This window comes from Phasianus colchicus, chromosome 10 (assembly GCF_987193195.1).
Source record: "Phasianus colchicus chromosome 10, bPhaCol1.hap1.1, whole genome shotgun sequence".
NCBI lineage: Eukaryota > Metazoa > Chordata > Aves > Galliformes > Phasianidae > Phasianus > Phasianus colchicus.
Genome location: NC_143445.1, coordinates 18,015,016 through 18,033,294, shown reverse-complemented (window position 1 = coordinate 18,033,294; position 18,279 = coordinate 18,015,016). Strand labels below are relative to the sequence as shown.

The 18,279-nt window shown below is 46.9% G+C and overlaps 1 protein-coding gene across 1 annotated transcript in view; it reads right to left on the bottom strand.

The window, feature by feature from the left end:
* Positions 1-18,279, bottom strand: part of LOC116235456 (uncharacterized) — a 57,854-nt gene that overhangs the window by 23,521 nt on the left and 16,054 nt on the right. The window contains exon 4 of the mRNA XM_090147788.1: positions 3,270-3,406. Coding sequence (XP_090003914.1) covers positions 3,270-3,406 — 137 coding nt within the window. The remainder of the gene's footprint in view (positions 1-3,269; positions 3,407-18,279) is intronic.

The window sequence follows — 18,279 nt, the reverse complement described above, 5'->3', positions numbered from 1 at the left end:
AGACACATACCACAGCATGACTTCCTGTGGCACTGTGCTCATCCTATTTCACCTACACAGTCCACATACAGCTCAGTAGTTTCATAAAGCTTCTCTTACAGCTCCACCCTTCTCAATTTTCTCCAGAGTATCTTCCACCTTATCAAACGTCCCCAGCCCTGATAATGGTTGGAGAGCACTAAGGAACACTGCTTGTTCAGAAGGTTTGTCAGCAACACAGAGGTGGCTCTACCTGCAGTGTCACAGCTGCTGTCCCTGGGGTCAGTTGAAGCACTCTCAAGAGATAGCACCAGCAATACATGTCCCTGTAGTCTCTTTACTAGTGCTCCCATTAATGTAATTCAAACATTTCAATGCTTCTAAAGCTCCATAAGGCTCTTACTGTGCATTCCACCTCCCTCAGTCGCTACTAGGAGCAAAAAAGAAAAAAACGAAAATCACACAGAGTGACCAATCTTTTGGCTTCCAACCATTTTCATCAATGCCTCTGGCAACTGTAAATATGCCTGCCGAAAACCAACCACTTTGTAAATATTAAAACAGGAACAGATTTTCCTTTGAATTCCCATTTGATTGCAGAGGGATTTGTGTTGAATGGATATTCCTGGACATTCAAATGAGCCATAAGAAATGATATCTCAAGTGTTTAGAAAGCACAAACAACGTGCATTCTTCGGGATTCTTTGTCAGGGCAGATGAAACAAAAGCCCTTCAGAAACACACGCAGCTGCTGTTCTGCACACTGCACATTTCCGAGTCTCTGGAAATTCATGGGGTCTTTACTAGGATTTCTAACCTTCCAGCAGCCCCGCAGCTGCTCGGCTCAGAGCTGCTGGCTCAGCCCAGAGCTGCTCTCTGTGAGATGGAGCAGTGACAGCAGTGGTGGTGGCAGCCACCAGAACCCTGCCCAAGGGTCATACTGCTTCCAGCCCTTCCAGCCAGGCCCTTCACAGGCAGCCCAGTGCCCTCTAAGCAGTGCCATTTTCTATAGGCAGCACTGATTATCTGCTGAGTTTAAGAAAAGAATCGTTTAATCGTCAACGGTAGCAGAGAAACTCACCCAGTGCAACACAGCAGTGCATTCTCATAACTCCATCCTGGCCACACAGCAGCTGCTTTCCCTAGGAGACATGGCTTTGGTCAGCAGCAGCCCTGTGCTGCCCTGGCTGTGGTTCAGTTGGGCTGCTCCACGCTGAGCCTCCGCAGGCACCACTGCACGCCGTGCTGGACTGCACAGGGCCAGAGGGAACACTGGGACCCTGGCTCACTCTCAGTTTTGCTGTCCCACCTCACATGTACATACTGATGATTTTATTTCCTATCTACTGATAATCTGGAAAAAGGCTGTATCACATTACTTATGTGGTAACTGACACAGTGACCAAATGAGCCGCAGGAAGAAGGGCTGTTTCAAGTGCTGTACTGTGCAGCAGGTAGGCAGCACACCTCCAGCTTCTGTCCTCACTGCACTCTTTGAAGGACCCTCCGATTACCACCAGGGCTCCCTGATGGAGGCAAACCTCTCTAAATGCAAAGTGTCTAAGCGACAATTGATCGAACATTGTAACCATCATTAACAAAATTACCTTAGGACATGGTAATACAAGTCTACTTTAACAAGAACAGCATTTATTTTATCAAAAAAATTTGCAGCTTGCATTTAATACGCTAGTTCTTCAAATTAGAACTGTTCTGTTTCATGCATTAAGTACTGTCAGTACCAGCATACAAACACTGGAAGCGCCAAGTGAATCTGATTTTCGTAAGCACATAAATGAAAGAGAGACGAAGGCAATTCTTAGCTGATGAGGTGGGTTGCAGTGAGTTGAAGCAGACTTGGAATCAAATCATAGAGGCAGTGAGTTCTTCAGAAATCAAAAGGTGGACAGCTCAAAATGTCTTCAAGGAAACACTTTGACACAGGCAGGTGATGGAGGAATGCAGTGCCATGGGAAGTCATTGATGCCAGGATCAGGTGCTCCTGAAAGATGCTTCTGACAAAGAAAATGTTTCTGTGCCTACTGATACCTTGTTATCCTTCTTAACAGTAACTTACTCTTAGGAAACAGTAACCCACTGTTTCATGGATTAAATCATTTTTTAGAGCAGCAGTTCTCAAGCTGCAAAGAGGAAAAACCCGACCAGCTGCGTTTGTCTATTACCCTAAAAAGGCCGTAGAAGTCCTTGCTGAATGCTGGGACACTGCAGGGGAGCACACAGAGCCCAGACAGAGGAGGGTCAGGACCTGCTTTGCACAGATTGCCTGCTTGCCACAAGAAAACAAGAAAATCCCAACAAAATTGCAATTAAAGCCATTAGAATAATACAAAGATTCTATGCCTTTAAAAAAAACAACAGGCTTTTTCTTTTCTTAAGCCCATGTTGAAATACAAAGATGCTGCTGTACTCAGAACATGTTTGCCACTGAGTAGGCAGGTACTTTCTGAAGTTCAGTGCGGTTCTGTTAACTCCAGGGGGAAAACCAAACCCCAACAGCAGCCCTGCATCACACAGAAAGAAACTCACTGCCAGTAGCAGCAGCCTGTTCTGCAGGCACAGCACTCTGCGCTTGGGCTGCATGAGGGGAGCAGGGAGGTACCATGCAGTTCCACTTAGTTTGTGGCAAAAACATCAGTCCAGGCAAAATTCTCTCAAGTTTGTAGGGTTCATACTAGTTAAAGCTTCACCCCACCAACTGGGCTCCACTGCAACAATTAGAACTGTGATTGCAGCAGCACCGAAGCATTCCAAATGCAGCAGGTTGGGATGTACGAGCCCCTGCGGGGACCTCAGAGAACAGGGACAGAGCCCTGCAGTGGGGCACAGCCTGCTGAGCTGTACTGCATGGAGCCTGCACCCGCAGCTGAGCCAGAACCATCCCTGCATCCTTCCCTAACTGCCAGTCTGCAGAGAAGGAAGCTGGGAGAGACTGCTGTTACACATTGCAGAAAAAAGGACAGAGCTGATACTGATTCAAGGCCTGGGCTGGGGCACAGCACAGATGCACACTCCTCTTTCTGCCTGCTCCTGAGTTAACCCAGGGTGACTGCTGCCTGCAGAGGGATAAATGCTGCAGCAGCCTCCTGCCTTGCTGCACCATGCTAGCTTGGTTCTGTTGTGAGCTGTCAGTTACAAGTCAAACAAAAAGAGAAATCTTTCATTCTAAAAGTACAATATAGAAAAATACTTGTAGGAACGTTTAAAATAATGTTTTTCAAACTGCTTCCATACTTCAGAGCAACATCCACATAAAACCAATGTTTACTTACCCCAAAGACACCAAAAACAAACAATGTGAGGTATGGCAAAGAGAAGGGCAGCAGAGCAGGATAAGCAATGGATCCAGCCCCCAGCAATGGCAGTGGCCCACTCCTCCTCCCTGACTCACAGCACAGCCAGGCAGGTCCTGCAGGGACACACAAGGGGTGGGAGGTGAGCATCCCCAGCTCTGCTGCAGGGCCCGGCCAGGGATATGGGGAGCAGGGCTGGCCAGGTGACAGCAGACAGTCTGTGTTCTGTTAGGAAGCTCAGTAACAAGCACCATGTCCCTGCTTTGCCAAATTATCCCTGAACAGAGGAAACGTGTCAGAGAAAATTCAAGTCAAAACTAGCCATTCCTATTTCCATCCTCATTATAACTTCTTGGGTTGTCATCCTCTGCTGTTTGTTCAGTTCAGGAGAGATGAGGTCCACAGGCAGAGCTGTCCCAGTTTGCTGACTGACCTGATTTGTTATGGGGTGAGGCTCCATGAGGGCAGTGGTTGCAGAGAACAGGCTCAGCAGCACCCAATTGCTTGACCCTTACACATTTCAGGCACATCTCAACCCTTCACTAACAGGAACATTAGTCATAAAAATCTAATCCCCCAAATTTGTTAACTTTGTTATGATTAGGCAAGGAAGACCTATCTAAATTTCACGTTCACTTGGAAAGCTCATCTAGAGATTCAGCAATAAAGCTTTTAAAACAGCCAGACCTCTGCCAGCAGGGAAGAAAAGACTCAGAACTCCCACTGACTTCAGCACAGCCAGGATGACATCCCTGTAACTGCATCTCAGCACTTGGACTGCAAGCAATCCATGCAGAGAGGAGCAGTGCAGAGTTGGAAGTCTGCAGCAGGCGACCCAACTGACAGCTCCAGGCTCTGCAGCCAAGTGAAGGGGAAAGGCAGCAGATGTGTGAGCAGAGCTGAAGAGAGCTCTGCCTGCAGAGCTGTAACACGTGCAGCAAGCACCTGAGCACTGCTGCAGGCTGTGACAAGGGCACAACACCCAGATTTCAGCCAAACCAAAGTCACTATGGCTGAGGACAGCAGGGTGCTGGGAAGGCCTCTCCTTCAGACACACGGGGAAGCAGCTGCAGAGCATGCTCCGGGCACGGAGCAGGAGAAGCCTGGGGGGTGGCCACACAGAAGTGTGATCCCTGCAGTCCGCAGCACAGCCTGAAAGGAGAGCTGAAGGCCAAGTGATGGGACACACACAGCTCCAGGCAGGAAGAGCCTGTTCAGCACGCTCTGGTTGGCAGTGTTTCGGCTGCAGTATAACAGATTAATAGAACTGAGAGGTCACAAATTAAGCCTCTGAACAAATTAATAATGCCAGTAATCAATGAGTACACAGCAAATGGCAAGCCTTTCAGCCCATCTATTAGCAAAGCAAGCACTAACAACGTTAAGATGCTTCCACAAAAATTATTAGGGCCTAATGAAAACAGCCTGCCAACGCCAGGCCACAATAGGCAGAGCAGCTGCAGCAGTTTGGAACGATGAGACTTTCTGCAAAGTGCTCCTGTTGAGCTTACCAGAAGCAGAATCTCACCCTGTCACTGCACACAGGCAAGCTGAGCAGCAAGGCCAGGACATGCATGGTATTGCCAATAAAGGTACAGCATGGGCTCCAGGCTCCCTGCTCCCCTGGTGCTCCCTCCCATCATAAATGGTGATGCCAGCACCCACAAGCCTGTCCCAAACCAATATCAGCATTTTCTAAACTGCACTTTGGTATAAGCAGATAGAGCCCAGCCTATGAGAACTCTGCTATGACAAAATAAAAATGGCCAAATGCCCTTTGATTTTAGTGTGAGCCTGTACAATTCAGGCTGCATCTTAAACTGCTCTGAGCAGCTGAAATAGATGAAAGAAAACTGCTTTGTGCTCCTATTTCTCATGAATACAGCATCATCACTTACAATTAGGCATGACTGTAAGCAAACATCGTTTGCGTGGAACTAGCAGACAAAGCACACTGGAGACAGCTATCAGCACAGACAGGAGAAGGGAAACGAGCAGCAGCAAGGCAGACTTCTGTGCTGGCAAAAGCAAGGGAGAGAGATCTGTGCATTATCACTTCTACCTCCACCCAGACCAAACTTCTGCACTGCCTGGCTCCTAAGAGATCTGGCAGCAGAAAAAGGCATTAAGCTGCAAGCAGTCCCTTTCGACTCCATTTATATTAGAAGAACTGAGCACTTACTATGAGTTTCCTGAACTTCTTACTTTGTATGTACAGTGGAAGAATAACTTCTATAACCACATTCATTGGTTTTATTTAATACTGAATGAGTCAGTAACATCTTACTAAACATGTGCCACTTGGGAACAGCAATGTATCTACTAGCAGAATGCATATGAAAAAATGAAAGCACACAAATAATACTTGCATCAATCAAGCAGCTTTGCTGCCAGGCCCTAACAGTTTCCACACTGGGGGCCAAACCATGGTCTGTTTGTTTCAGATGGGAATGCACACCCTGGGTCACACCTGGGTTGCCCTAGGCACAGCTGTGCTATGGGAAGGCTGCAGTACTGCTCCTACTTAGATGTGGTTTATCAGAGCTCAGGTGGAAGGTCATTTATGAAGAACAAAAGGTACAGGCTGCATTCAAACTGAACAGTAAACTGCTTTATTTATCTTGAAAAGTGACATAAATGAAGACTGCTCTATGACACATTAAGAAAATATCAAAACTGTGCCCCCAAAGATACCCAAATTAACATGTACATAAATCATCTCTCATTTTGATTGCTGACAGCAGCAGTGTGCACAGCACTGGCAGCTCAGGATGTGTGCAGGACGGTCACCCTGCCCTGCAGCACCACGTGGTGCTGGAGAAGCATCTCCTTTGGAGACCACTGCAGAGCTCAAGGCAACCACTTTCAAATTATTACTGAACAGCATTCAAACAGCAGCTTTACTCACAAAATAGGCAAACCTACAATCATTCATTAATCATTAATGCAGCCAAGACAGTAGCCTAACTAAAGACATTATTTCCTTTCTAACATACACACAGTCTTGCACTTTAACCAAAGCTCCCCACTGCAGAAGTTCTGCAGCGCTGATGTATGTGAGGTTACTGTTATAAACTCTTTCAATAGCCTTTCTTTGCAAGGAAAAAACAAAAAAATCAGTTCTGAATGTCACACTGCTTCTGGGCGCAACATAAACCTCAGCAGGAAAAGGGCTCCGCATCGCCACAGTGCTGTGCAGCTCCACACCCAGCACACAGCACAGGGCTGCTGCCTGCCATCCCCGCTGTGCCTGCAAGTCACTGCCTCAACCAAACTGCTTCTGTCAGAGTGCAGCTCCCAAGGGAGTGCTCCAGCACCCACAGTGCTGCTCACAAACAAAGCCATGAGCACTGAGAACAAGCACTGGCTTTACATGGGGATGCACTGACTTACAGCTCAGACCACTGTATGGCAGCAGGCTTTACGTGGTCAGCCCCAGAGTTTTGCTATCTTCTGCTGCTTTGGTCGAGCAAACTGAGTGCTAACACTGAAATTCAGCAAAAAGAAATCCTCAGAATCTCCTGAAGGAAACAACACATGTTATCACATTCCCCCTCTGAGGGATAAAAGATAAACAGGACAATAAAATTACTACTTAAAAGGCTCAGATATACATTTTAAATTACTTTTAAAATGTGTAGATTGTTATCTGCAGTGAGCAGCGAGCTCTCAGCAACTGTCCTGGAGCTTCACAAAGAACATCCCCTCTTAGTTCCACTGCTATCCATGTTGATTACACAACACTATCATGGAAGAAAGAGTCCTTAGTGAAATGTTCAACAGTATTACTGTGTGCACATCTCCTACTTCTCAGCCACTTTCTCTTAAGTGCTTCAGAAACATAAGCACGTCTTGTTCTACCCTCACAAGGGGAGGGTAAACGTCATACATTCATACACATTGTTGGATGCTTCAGCCCCAGAAACACCTTACTCCAGGAAGGTTGCACTGAACTGGCCCCTGGGGCTCAGTGCTCAACAGCAGTGGCACACAGGGGGACAGCAGCAGGGCAGCTGGCAGCAGGACAGGCAGATCAACAGCACTGACATAGTGCTGGCACCCCACTGCAGCTGGGAGCTGGCAGCAAGTGCTTCCTTCTCCATAAGGACTGCACACAGAGCACACTCCTGGCAGCCTGCAGTCTGCTCTGGCACAAAACAGACCAAAAGTTCTGTGTGTCTGATCGCTGCACTCAAGTTTGGACAAGCCTACAGGGAACAAGGGAGCACTGAACAGCATTTAAAACTTCCGTCAGTTTTTAAAAGCTTCTGGAACAGCTCCAGTTTACACTCATTTACAGGCTCCACGCAAGCAGAGAAGGGCCAACGAGCAGCTCTGGCTGATGGTGTGGTAATGGCTAGAGGCACCCCTAGGTGGGCTGCAGCTCCCCAAGGCAGAGGCTCTGCTAGTTGGTTCTGGAGCTCACCCTGAGGCCAGGATGGACGGGGTCCTGGGCAGCCTTATCTGGGGCCAGATTCAGTGCCTGGCAACCCTGCCCACAGCAGGGGGATTGGACTATCTCTGATGCTCCTTCCAATGCAAGCCACCCTATGATTCACTGTTCTCTGCATATTTTTAACCCTGAAAATACTTCCAGATCAGCCCCTAATATAACTTCAAAAAAGTCTACAAAACCCTGCAATCTCCACATTCCACTTGTATCAGCAGCAACCCTCAGGGTCATTCTAGGTGTTCTGTATGAAGTGTGTAAATTGAGTTGGTAAGGCAAATGGCTCAAATGTTAAGATCTATTTGTTATTTTTAACTGCATCAGTAGCTATTGTCAGTTTTAATGCTAACATGACTCACAGAGTAATATGCTAAATTCAAGTTTTAAAAAAATCCAGTACTGTGTGAGCACAGCAACAATATAATATACAGCATGTTTTCCTGCTCCTTTCCCAAATCAACTGCGGAGGCTTTTGGAATAACATCCTCTTAGGTAGGCAATGAGGCAATGGAACCATTTCTCCCCTGTTCCAGTTTGTCTGCAACAAGAAGTGGAAACCATTTCCCTTTCAGATAAAAGGCCTAAACCAAACAAAATGAACCCAAGCCAGTTTTCCCATGTTGCTTTCTCTTCCCAGCAGTGCCAAGCCAGCCAGGCCCAGCAGCACCAGCTGAGCCCCTGCTCTGCAGTGCACCTGATGTGCTGCACACTGCAGGGGATGTCCTTCAGCTAGCTCTGAGCCCAGGCAACCAACCTGAATTCACTTTTTCTTCATATAAAATCATCCCAATAGCACTATGTACGTGGCTGGGAGAATAAATGCTCACTGCAGCTCAGAAAAATCTTCCTCCCTTCTGTTGGTGCATTGTGCTGATGAGAAGGGGCTCCTGAAACAGGAGTTCCCTTCCTGCTGAGGGGCTGGTCTGATGATGCACCCCCCAACAAACCTGTCCTGGTGTAAGCACTGCCAGCTGGAAGCCTGTCCTTCAGCACTCAGACAGAGGGAAGGGCCCGCAGGGACCTGAGATCAGCCTGCTAAACTTGCCTATCCCTTCCAAACAGCGCTGGGTATGGCTCTACAGTTACTGCTATGTTCAAACTAAAACTATGGTTGGCAACGTACTTAAAATTTTATTACCATGGTCTGTCACTGGGGGGTTTCTTCACAGAAACATCCACTTCTTGGATAGCAGACAGTCCCCATTCCCAGGGCACAATACTCAGCTTACCAGACCACAGACTTGTCCTCATTTTCTGACTTAGTTATTTTGCAGCAGCAAAAGTGTACTACAAAACTAAATCTTAGATCTTACCTTTATTTTTTCCCCCAAGTATTTTAATGGCTATCAGATACAGAAAGATATCGGTGAATTTTCAGCTGGAGCCCCTGTCCAGCTGACCAGCATCAGGATGGGGCAGACACCGCTCAGAACATCAACACCAGCAGCACAATCACCATCTGCATGCCAAATTCACAAATCTAAAATGTGAGCAGATGACTCCTGAACATCTTGATTCACAATGTTTCTCCTGCTTGCCAGTTTCTGACAGTTATGAATAACAACTTGAAAAAGCGCTAAAAATAAAAAGAGACTCAGGCCCCGGCTCAATTTTTTTTTTCCCCTCCCATTTTACCCTTCATAATTTGCTTAGTCCTGCTAGTAATAAAGCTGGTATGACTCATTAACCTACCTTAAAAAAAGAAAAAGTCTGTTACCTATAAAAAGGCACTAATCCTAACATCTAGAATTCATTCCTGCATGACACTGTTAAGCTTAAATGATAACAGCTCCCATCTAGCATATTCTGAAGCACACAAGCCATCAGCGCACTCAGGGCAATTTCTTCCCCAAATGTAGGAACCGATGCATACTTCTAAGAAGAAATTAGAGACTGGAAATTAGACACAGCCTGGAGTTGAAAGCAGCCTACCACCCTGTTAGTGCCTCCCTAATGGCACCTGAGCACAGTACAGGTGACCGAACCACGCAGCTGAGGGAGCCAACCCTCACCCCGTGCTGAGCTGGCTGCACGGTCAGCTTCAGCTGCCGCCCTTCCAAGGCTCTGCAGTCAGCATCTGATGGCACACCAAGCTACCGGGCTGCCTGCAGGAGAAGCTGGGCTTTCTGTGTAGGTTTATCATTACTTCCGCTCAAGTCTGCAAGTCAATGGAAGGGCTTCAGCAGCTGCTTGCACCAACCAATACTGAAGGGCAACCTACAGAAACGTTCTGGTGCCAGGCAGTGCGTACAGAGGTTGGATGCAACTTCCAAGAGCACCTCTGCGTCCCACTCCCCACGGCTCTCACACGAGATGAAGGCCTGGTGCCCCCACAGTCCCTCTGGAAATAATTCAGGCAGCAGCACCAGGTGCCCAGGCACTGCTTCTGCCTGCCAGCATTTCCCATAGGATCCCAGTGATGGTGCCGTGCTGCCAGCCCTCTGCAGCTCTGCTCTGCACAGCTCCCTGCACCCACACCACTACTGCCAGGCCCACACCAGCCCAACACCACGAGGGGCTGCTGGAGAGCAAAGCCAGGGCAGAGCACTGCGAGAATTACTGAGGGGATTCTGCACACTGATCTCAATTTGTCATGAAGTACACTTCAAAAGGCATACACTTATCACTTCCAATAACGTAAGAGGCTCATATAAAAATTAATTAAACATCTGGTTCTGATCTAAAGACAACCTTTGCTTTGCCTAGCAACCACCATAAGCTGTGAAAATGAAAGCATATTTACAATAAATGCAACATGAGACTTTATGAGTGTTTCGCTCCACGTCTCAAATGCTGCTGCTACACCAGTATCTGTGCTTTCATTCTGCAGATGATGGCAGAAAGGAGGCAGAGCACAGTAAGAGAGGGCACCACGTGCACACTGTGCCATGGCACCATGGGGCAGCACTGCTGGGCAGGCTGTCTGAAACCAAAGGACAGCATTCAGCCAAGCCAGAACAGAATGGAACACAGCCTGTGTTAAGTTAGACCTAAAGACCTTTATGAGAGAGAGAAAGATCATTTTGTTTAGGACCGCATTCTATGCATTAAGCAGCCTCACAGTGTAAGCAGAAATATTAACAGGCTTTTTGGAGCCCACCACAACGCAGAGATCGATTCACCACAGCCTGCACAACCAACACAGGCCTCTGCTGCAAACTATAAAAGCGAAAATAAATGCAGTAGCAACTCAGCAGCTATTATAAAGTTCAGTCCCATGCATATTGCTTCTCCAGTGCTGAGAGCATACAATGTAAAATTCACAGTGACTTTTCTCATTTAGCTGTGAAAATGCTAATTGATAATAATGGCATTCGGTCAGAAGAGAATGACATCAAGGCACTTTAACTGGAATCTCTTTCCACACCTACCCTTATACTCCTGCTAGGTTATGCTATGGGTTTATGTTGGATTTGTAAGACAACCAAACCACCACGCACACAACAAAACAATTCCCAAAATTCCTTCTCCCCAAGGTACCAATGGAAGTTTCTCCATCCTTTTTCTAATCTCCTCATGCAATAGTAATAGATACAGAGAAGCACGTTTGAGCTGCAAAGCTTCAAGAAGGAAGTATTTCAGACACCAAAGTAATAGCAGCATTTTACAGATAGCTTTGTCAGGCTATTTCAAAATCATCTTTTCCCCTGTAAAAGCTGACTTTTTTTTCTGCCATAACTTAGCTCAGTGAGGATGAGGCTCTACCTTGACTTGCCCATTCTATTCACGGTAGCTGGATTTGCAGATGAGCCTGCTTTCTTCTGGGCATCTTTACAGGCCTTTACATTGGCTTCTTCCTCCTTCAGGCTCTCATTCAGAACACAGGACTGAGTGCAGGCTGTTCCGCCCCTCTGTACCTCACCAGCCATCAGCAGAGCCAGCAGTTTGCTGCTGGTCTGGGGAAGGTCGGCCCAATGAAGGAAACTGCTGTGTGTTTCATGATAAGAATGTTGTTTTGGTTTTTTTTTCCCCCCCAAAAAAAGTCCTAAATTAATAGTTTTGTGCAAAATATTAAAAAATTGTAACAATAAGCAAGTCTCATGAGACATGATGCATTTGTAAATACACTCTATTACATGTTTACACACACACTGTATTTGTAAATTTCAATTTTTATATCAATTTTTTCATGCTTTTAAAGTGTGATTGTGGGATGAGGAGATTAAAGCAGAACAATTTGTTCTACTACAGAATCTGGGGACACAAAGAGGCCTTGTAGCTCTCCCACCAATTCCCTACTTACAAGCACTGCCCACACCTCCAAGACACACAGCCCGCGTGGCACAGCCATCCCAGAGGTGAACAGGGATGGTGACCTCTGCCAGGCAGCACCACGAGCAATGCCATTCTATTCATGGTAGCTGGATTTGCAGATGAGCCTGCACTGGTGTGTCTTGTTATCGAGAGAGGAATCATACAATAAAAAATAAAAACACGTGAAGCCTTTACATTTATCTCTGCTAAAGAAAAACAACACAAAAATAAAACCACCTCAATGCACTTACTCACCTTGCATGTTTCTAAAATGATAAACAATTTAGAAACACTTTCTACGAAAAGAAATTACATAAATGTGTGTGGCACCCCAGACAGCTCAAGCCACAGAAGGATAAAAGCCACCACCTCCCAGCAACAAGCTCATTGACACGAGCACCACTGCGCAATTCCAAAGGAGCATGGGGAACGCTGGAGGTGTCTCAGAGATGTGAGACTCACACCACACTGACACTGCTCTACTGGACACACAGCTCTTCTTCCTGCTTCACTTCCTCCTCTGAGCTCTGGGAATGACATCACTGTCCCTTTCTCTTTTGTTAGGCACTCTCTGACCTACCCAGCACGCCTTCACACAGCACGGTGCGCACTCTGTGCCTTGCGGCAGTACCAACAGCTGCCCTTGTGGCACACTTCTGAAAGGAAAGCATGTTTCCTCTGCAACGGAGACACATTTCTTGTGAAGGAAAGCACAGTGTCAGACTTTTCCTGAAAAGACAGGGACGTGCCTCATGAGCTGAGCCGTGGCCACACGGGATGGCCCCGAGGCAGCGCTGTGGGAAGGGGCACCATCCGGGGGCACTGCGCCTGCAGGAAGCGGGCTGTGCGAAGGGCTGTGCTGCAGGCACGTCTGCAAGGGCTGATAATGGGCTGGCTTCCTGAAATTCTTCTCCTGGGGCTGTGCGAGAGGCAGGAAACACGGGCACGGGAGAGGAAGAAAGTTACAGATGAGGAAAGAAAGCCGTTCCCCCAACCAGCTGGAATTACGAATGCACGGCACTGAAGGTCCCGTCAGCGGAGCCAAAAGCAGACATGGGGCAGGCAGGGGCACCCCTGTCACTGCAGCTCTTTGCCTCGCATCCAGAGAGCAGCCACTTCCCATCCATCCCAGGTGCATTCTGCCATGCCTGCTGCCTCACACAGTGACATAGAGACAGGACAAGATGTGACACCAAAGTGGCACAGCACAACACCGACACCTCCTCCTTCCTTCAGAGGAAAGCAACAACTACTCTCAACTTCACAACCCATTTCCTAGCTCTGGCAGAGTAAGGGAGTACTTCTGAATGCAGAGCAGCCTGAGCCCCAGCACGGCCCACACTGAGCCCTTCTGCTCACCTGCCTGCAGAAATGGAGCAGTCACCAGGACAGTGCTGTAAGCACAGACAGACTAACAGCAAGGAAAACAACCACAAACTATCATGCAAATTCTGAACTGGCCTTTCCTTTTCAAACACATTTTTTTTTGGCATCCACTGAAATTGGTTCTATTCACAGAAATATTTGGAAAAGGGTTTTATTTATGCAGAAGACACATTTCTGAAAAAAAAAACAGATTTGCATGTAAATGAGAATATTAGCGCATCAATTAGTGAATTTGAGTCCTTCCTCGTTGCAAACACACATCCATTTACACAGCTGTGAGTCCATTCTCCTGGGCACATGACACAGCAAGTCTACTGCACAGAAGGGGAAACTGCACGCACACAGCACTGTGATCCTTGGTCAACATTTCATGTCCTCTTAGACACAAAAGAACAACTCTGAAAAACTTCTCCTGTGTTCTGCAGACATGTTAGTAGCAATACCTGATGAGAAAGGGCATCAAAGATACAACTGAGACTGACCTCTAAAACCAATGCAGAGAAGACTACTGGTAAGACTAATGCCAACTGATGGGATCCCTATCCTTTCCATTAGGAGATACAGTAGCCCAGGAATCCCAGGTGTAACTACAAACTTCAGAATAAATTCTATTAATTTCATTTTTAACTTCCTTCTGAAGAGAGGCAGAATGCTCCGCACAGCAGGCAAGGGAGCACAGGGCCTGCAGACCATCCCCAGGGACACAAAGCAGCCCTGTGCTGCAGCTCAGTGCCTGGCAGGGGCACCTGCATGCAGGCACTGAACAGCCCTGGTACTGCTAACTGCTTGCTGCCTTGCTCCACAAACATCCCTGTAATGCAGGCAGGCTGGGATGAAGGGCTGGTAACCTAAGATCACATCTAATAGGAGGCCACAGAGCCAACTATATTGGACTAAATTTTGCTCTTTTCCTCAACCGTTACACGAAGATGACAAAGGACAACAGGAAAAACAAATCTAACCCATAAATACCACCAATTTAGCCTGTGCAGTAGTGGAAATTAATCATGCCCAACTGCGTACATCTTGAAGATCTGAAATCTGGGACATGCCCTTTCCAAGTTCTACTCCAGAACTTATTTTGTTACATAATTTTATATTTTGAAAGCACTGTTTCGTATGTCTTGCTAAGTGAGCAAAGCAAAGAAAGTAAATACCATCAATAGCCTATTTAGCTCCAGTTGCTCAGCCACAGACAGCATCCCGTGGCTATCATAGCAGGGGAATCCTCTGCTAAGAGCACCACAGGGATTTGTGTAGATAAGCACTCTCAGCAGAGCCAAGCTTCTAATGAGAGCGATACAATTATCCGAACCGATGGGCCGTTGGAAGCAGTGTGCAGCACAGCAAAGCTATGTGAGCTGCCTGCCTCCTGCCGCACACCCAGCCAGCACAGAGCACAGCGCCGTGCAGCAGCCGTGTGCTCTGCTGCAAGCAATGAGCTCTGCTGGGATCTTAAGGATGGACGACCAAGGAGTCACCTGAAGAAAAACACTGGTGTGACATGGACTTGCATTTCCGTTACTGGAAAAAAAGTGTTTTCTTACATTGCAACTGAATGCTATAAATCTTTCTGCTGACTTTCCTGGAAGTTTTCTTCAGACAATGAACCTTTGCATGTGCTGCAACATGGGGAACGCCAGGTTTGGCTGTTGTATGTTTGTACTTTAGACAGTTACCTTGCCTATTGTCTTTTGCTAAGTGAAGAAACCTTCAATGACATGGAAATTTCAGCCCATCTGTCATTTACAGTTCTTATTTACCTGCTCTTTCTGGCTACCTCTGCCTACATCAAGACACCTCTGGACTGAAGTCAGAAAGAAAGGAATGGGAAGGAATTGGATGCAGATGGCAGACTGTGGTCAGCCCAGGTCCAAATGGAAAAGCTTCTATTGCCCCCAGCACTGCCTGTCCTTAACAACCCAGCAAGGATTATGGCTTCACATTAAAAAAGCAGTTTTCCTTCAAGCAATTTTCACTAGAACAGGGGCAGCTAAATCACACAAGCAGTGTTCATGTACAAGTCCAGTACACCCCGGTCTTCCACCTGCACATACTACAGCTGCATGTTGATAATCCTGTACATTCATGTTTCACCAACAATAAAGCATTTCTTTACTGAAAGAAAATGTCCTTACTTTTACAGTGGCTTGCTTTTACACAATTAGATTGAAGCCAGCTGATCTTTTCACCAAATATTCAGGTACTACCTTATTATTTCATACACTGTCTGGGGAGGTTTTTCCTCCCTGAAAAAAAAAAGAAAACCCAAACAATTCTTTAGACAGCAATATAAAACACAGTGGGCATTCAAAAAACTGTAAGAAACTGCTCCGGCAATAACATTCTCATTTGATCTTAATAGTGATGTTTATGCAGCATGTATAATTAAAAGCATTTTTAGAATCAGCTTAATTAATCTCAGAAGTTCAGTATTCAAAGAGCAGAGGAAATAAGCTTTTGCTACTCATTATATATCATGCAATTATATAATGAAGACATCCAATCATAATTACGTGTCACAATAATAATCCCATGTCAGAAAGTTCCCTCTGTCTATACGAAATAACAGTGCATGCCTCAGCGTGTGCCTCCAGGCCTGGGACAAACACTGCGGGGGCTCTGAGACCAGAGGAGAAGGAAGGTGGGGAGCAGGAGGAGGATTCTAGCCCAGGGAGAAAATTAAAGCCAGTTCCCCCCAGTACAGTGTTCAGGAGTCACAGAGGGGACAATGACTGGGCTAGGGCTGCTGCACTTCTGCCCTGCTCTCGATAGGCTCAGCATTTGGGTTCCCAACAGGCAGCTCTAGGGCCAAAAAAGGCTCAGCTCAAGCTCCTAACTCTTCTGAAAGAGAGACAGTTTAAACAGAAACAGAAGCTGGGTATCTTCCCCAGCAGATTTAAGCTGTGTATCTGCACTCTAACGTACCCTGAGCACTCAGCCTGCGCACAGGAGTAGGAGAGAGATGAAAGAAGCATTCCCACATCCTCAATCACAGCACCTCTGGGGCACAGCAACCTGCAGGCCCACTGCTGAAGCCCTGGGCAGCACCATTCCCTGGGGCACTGCTTCCCACCACACACCCAGAGCTTGCTTGCAGCCAGCTGTGGCAGCTGACAGAGGCTGCCCTTCTTTCTCAGGACATCAGCAGAGTGAACCTGTAAAGCAAGCTGCTGCCCAGAGGAGAGTGTGGCAACGGAGATGTCATTTCACTCCAGGAGCCACTTCTCCTAGGGCTTTCCTATCAGACAACAGGATCCCACAGGGTTTAACAGGAAATTTCATCCCTTGGGTGGGAGAAGCAAGCGAGCCACGCACCCCATAAAGATCGCACAGCCTCCCCCAGAGCACAGAGCTGTGAGCACTGAGCCCTGTGCTTGTGCCCACCTTCTGCAGTCACCTCCACATGCAGGAAAAAAGCAAAAGCTGAAGTTCTCTGTGACTTTCCGTGCCCAAGGACACACCATGGAGTGCAGCCACAGCTCCCAGGAACTGTCACAAAACACAAAAAACAGCGCATCCAATACAAAACCTAACACTTCCTACACACGGCAACTCAGTAGTAACACCAACATCTCATGCAAGGCAAACAGTTGGAAAAAACAGTTATTTCTCTTACTCCCATAGAAGAGAGCACTGAGGTAACTAATACAGAAGGCAGCCAAAGTTTTACTTTATTTACCAAAAAAGTCACACAGGTCTAAAACTATGTATGTAAATAGATCCAGTTGTGCTTGATTAACGCAGCCAAATGGGATTCATTCAAAACAATACCTTTAATGTGTCAACTCCAGTAACAGTAAATCTGATCTGCAGCGATTCAAAGGAACTCTGTTTCAACTTGGAGATTCTGGCAGGGCTGACCCTCAGCAAAGCCCCTTCCATCCAGGGCTGTAAGAGCCTGACACGATGTCTGGGCAGCCCACCAACCAGGTGTTCATCAACACAGACTCTCATCTCTTCTACTACTGGAAAGGAAAGAGAAACCTCACCTTTTAACGCACTGGTTTTTGTTTTTGTTTTTATTTTTTACTGCAACAGTTCACACCCATGACACAATTAGGAGTGGCTGAAATTCGTGAATTAATCATCAAATGAATTAGCAGAACTTAAAGCAGTAAGAACACATCAAAATATAATGTATTAATTAATGCTGACAACCGCACTGCTTAATTATTTATTCCAACAGCTACAGTGCACTGATCTACTGCAGCATATTTAGTGAACAAAGCCTTGAAAGACCGAAACGTGCTGCAGCTTTTCCTATGTGAGCCACACATCAGAAGGTGAGGAAGGGAGGGCAGCCACTGCATCAGGGCAGTGATCACAAAGAATCACAGAATCACAGAATTGCTCAGGTTGGAAAAGACCCTCAAGATCATCGAGTCCAACCACAACCTAACCAAACTGCCCAAAGAACCCTCTGCTAAATCACATCCCGAGCACCACATCCAGATGGTTTTTAAACACATCCAGGGATGGTGACTCAACCATCTCCCTGGGCAGCCCATTCCAGTGCCTAACAACCTTTTTCCTGATATCCAACCTAATCTTAACCGGGCACAACTCGAGGCCATTTCCCCTCTTCCTGTCACCAGTGAGAAGAGACCAGCCCCACTCTGCTGCAATCACCTTTCAGGTACTGGAAGAGAGCAATAAGGTCTCCCCTCAGCCTCCTTCTCCCCAGACTGAACAGCCCCAGTTTCTTCAGTCTCTCCTCATAGGGCCTATTCTCCAAGTCCCAAAATGCTACGGAGCTCTGTTGTTAATTAGCAATACGAAAATCTTGCACAATAAGCCCTGCAATTACCCACACCATGATACCACTGCTGAACAGTTTGCCTCTTGCTACCCATGAGCAGGGCTGGATCCCCTGCCTGCCAGCAGCATGCCCTGCAG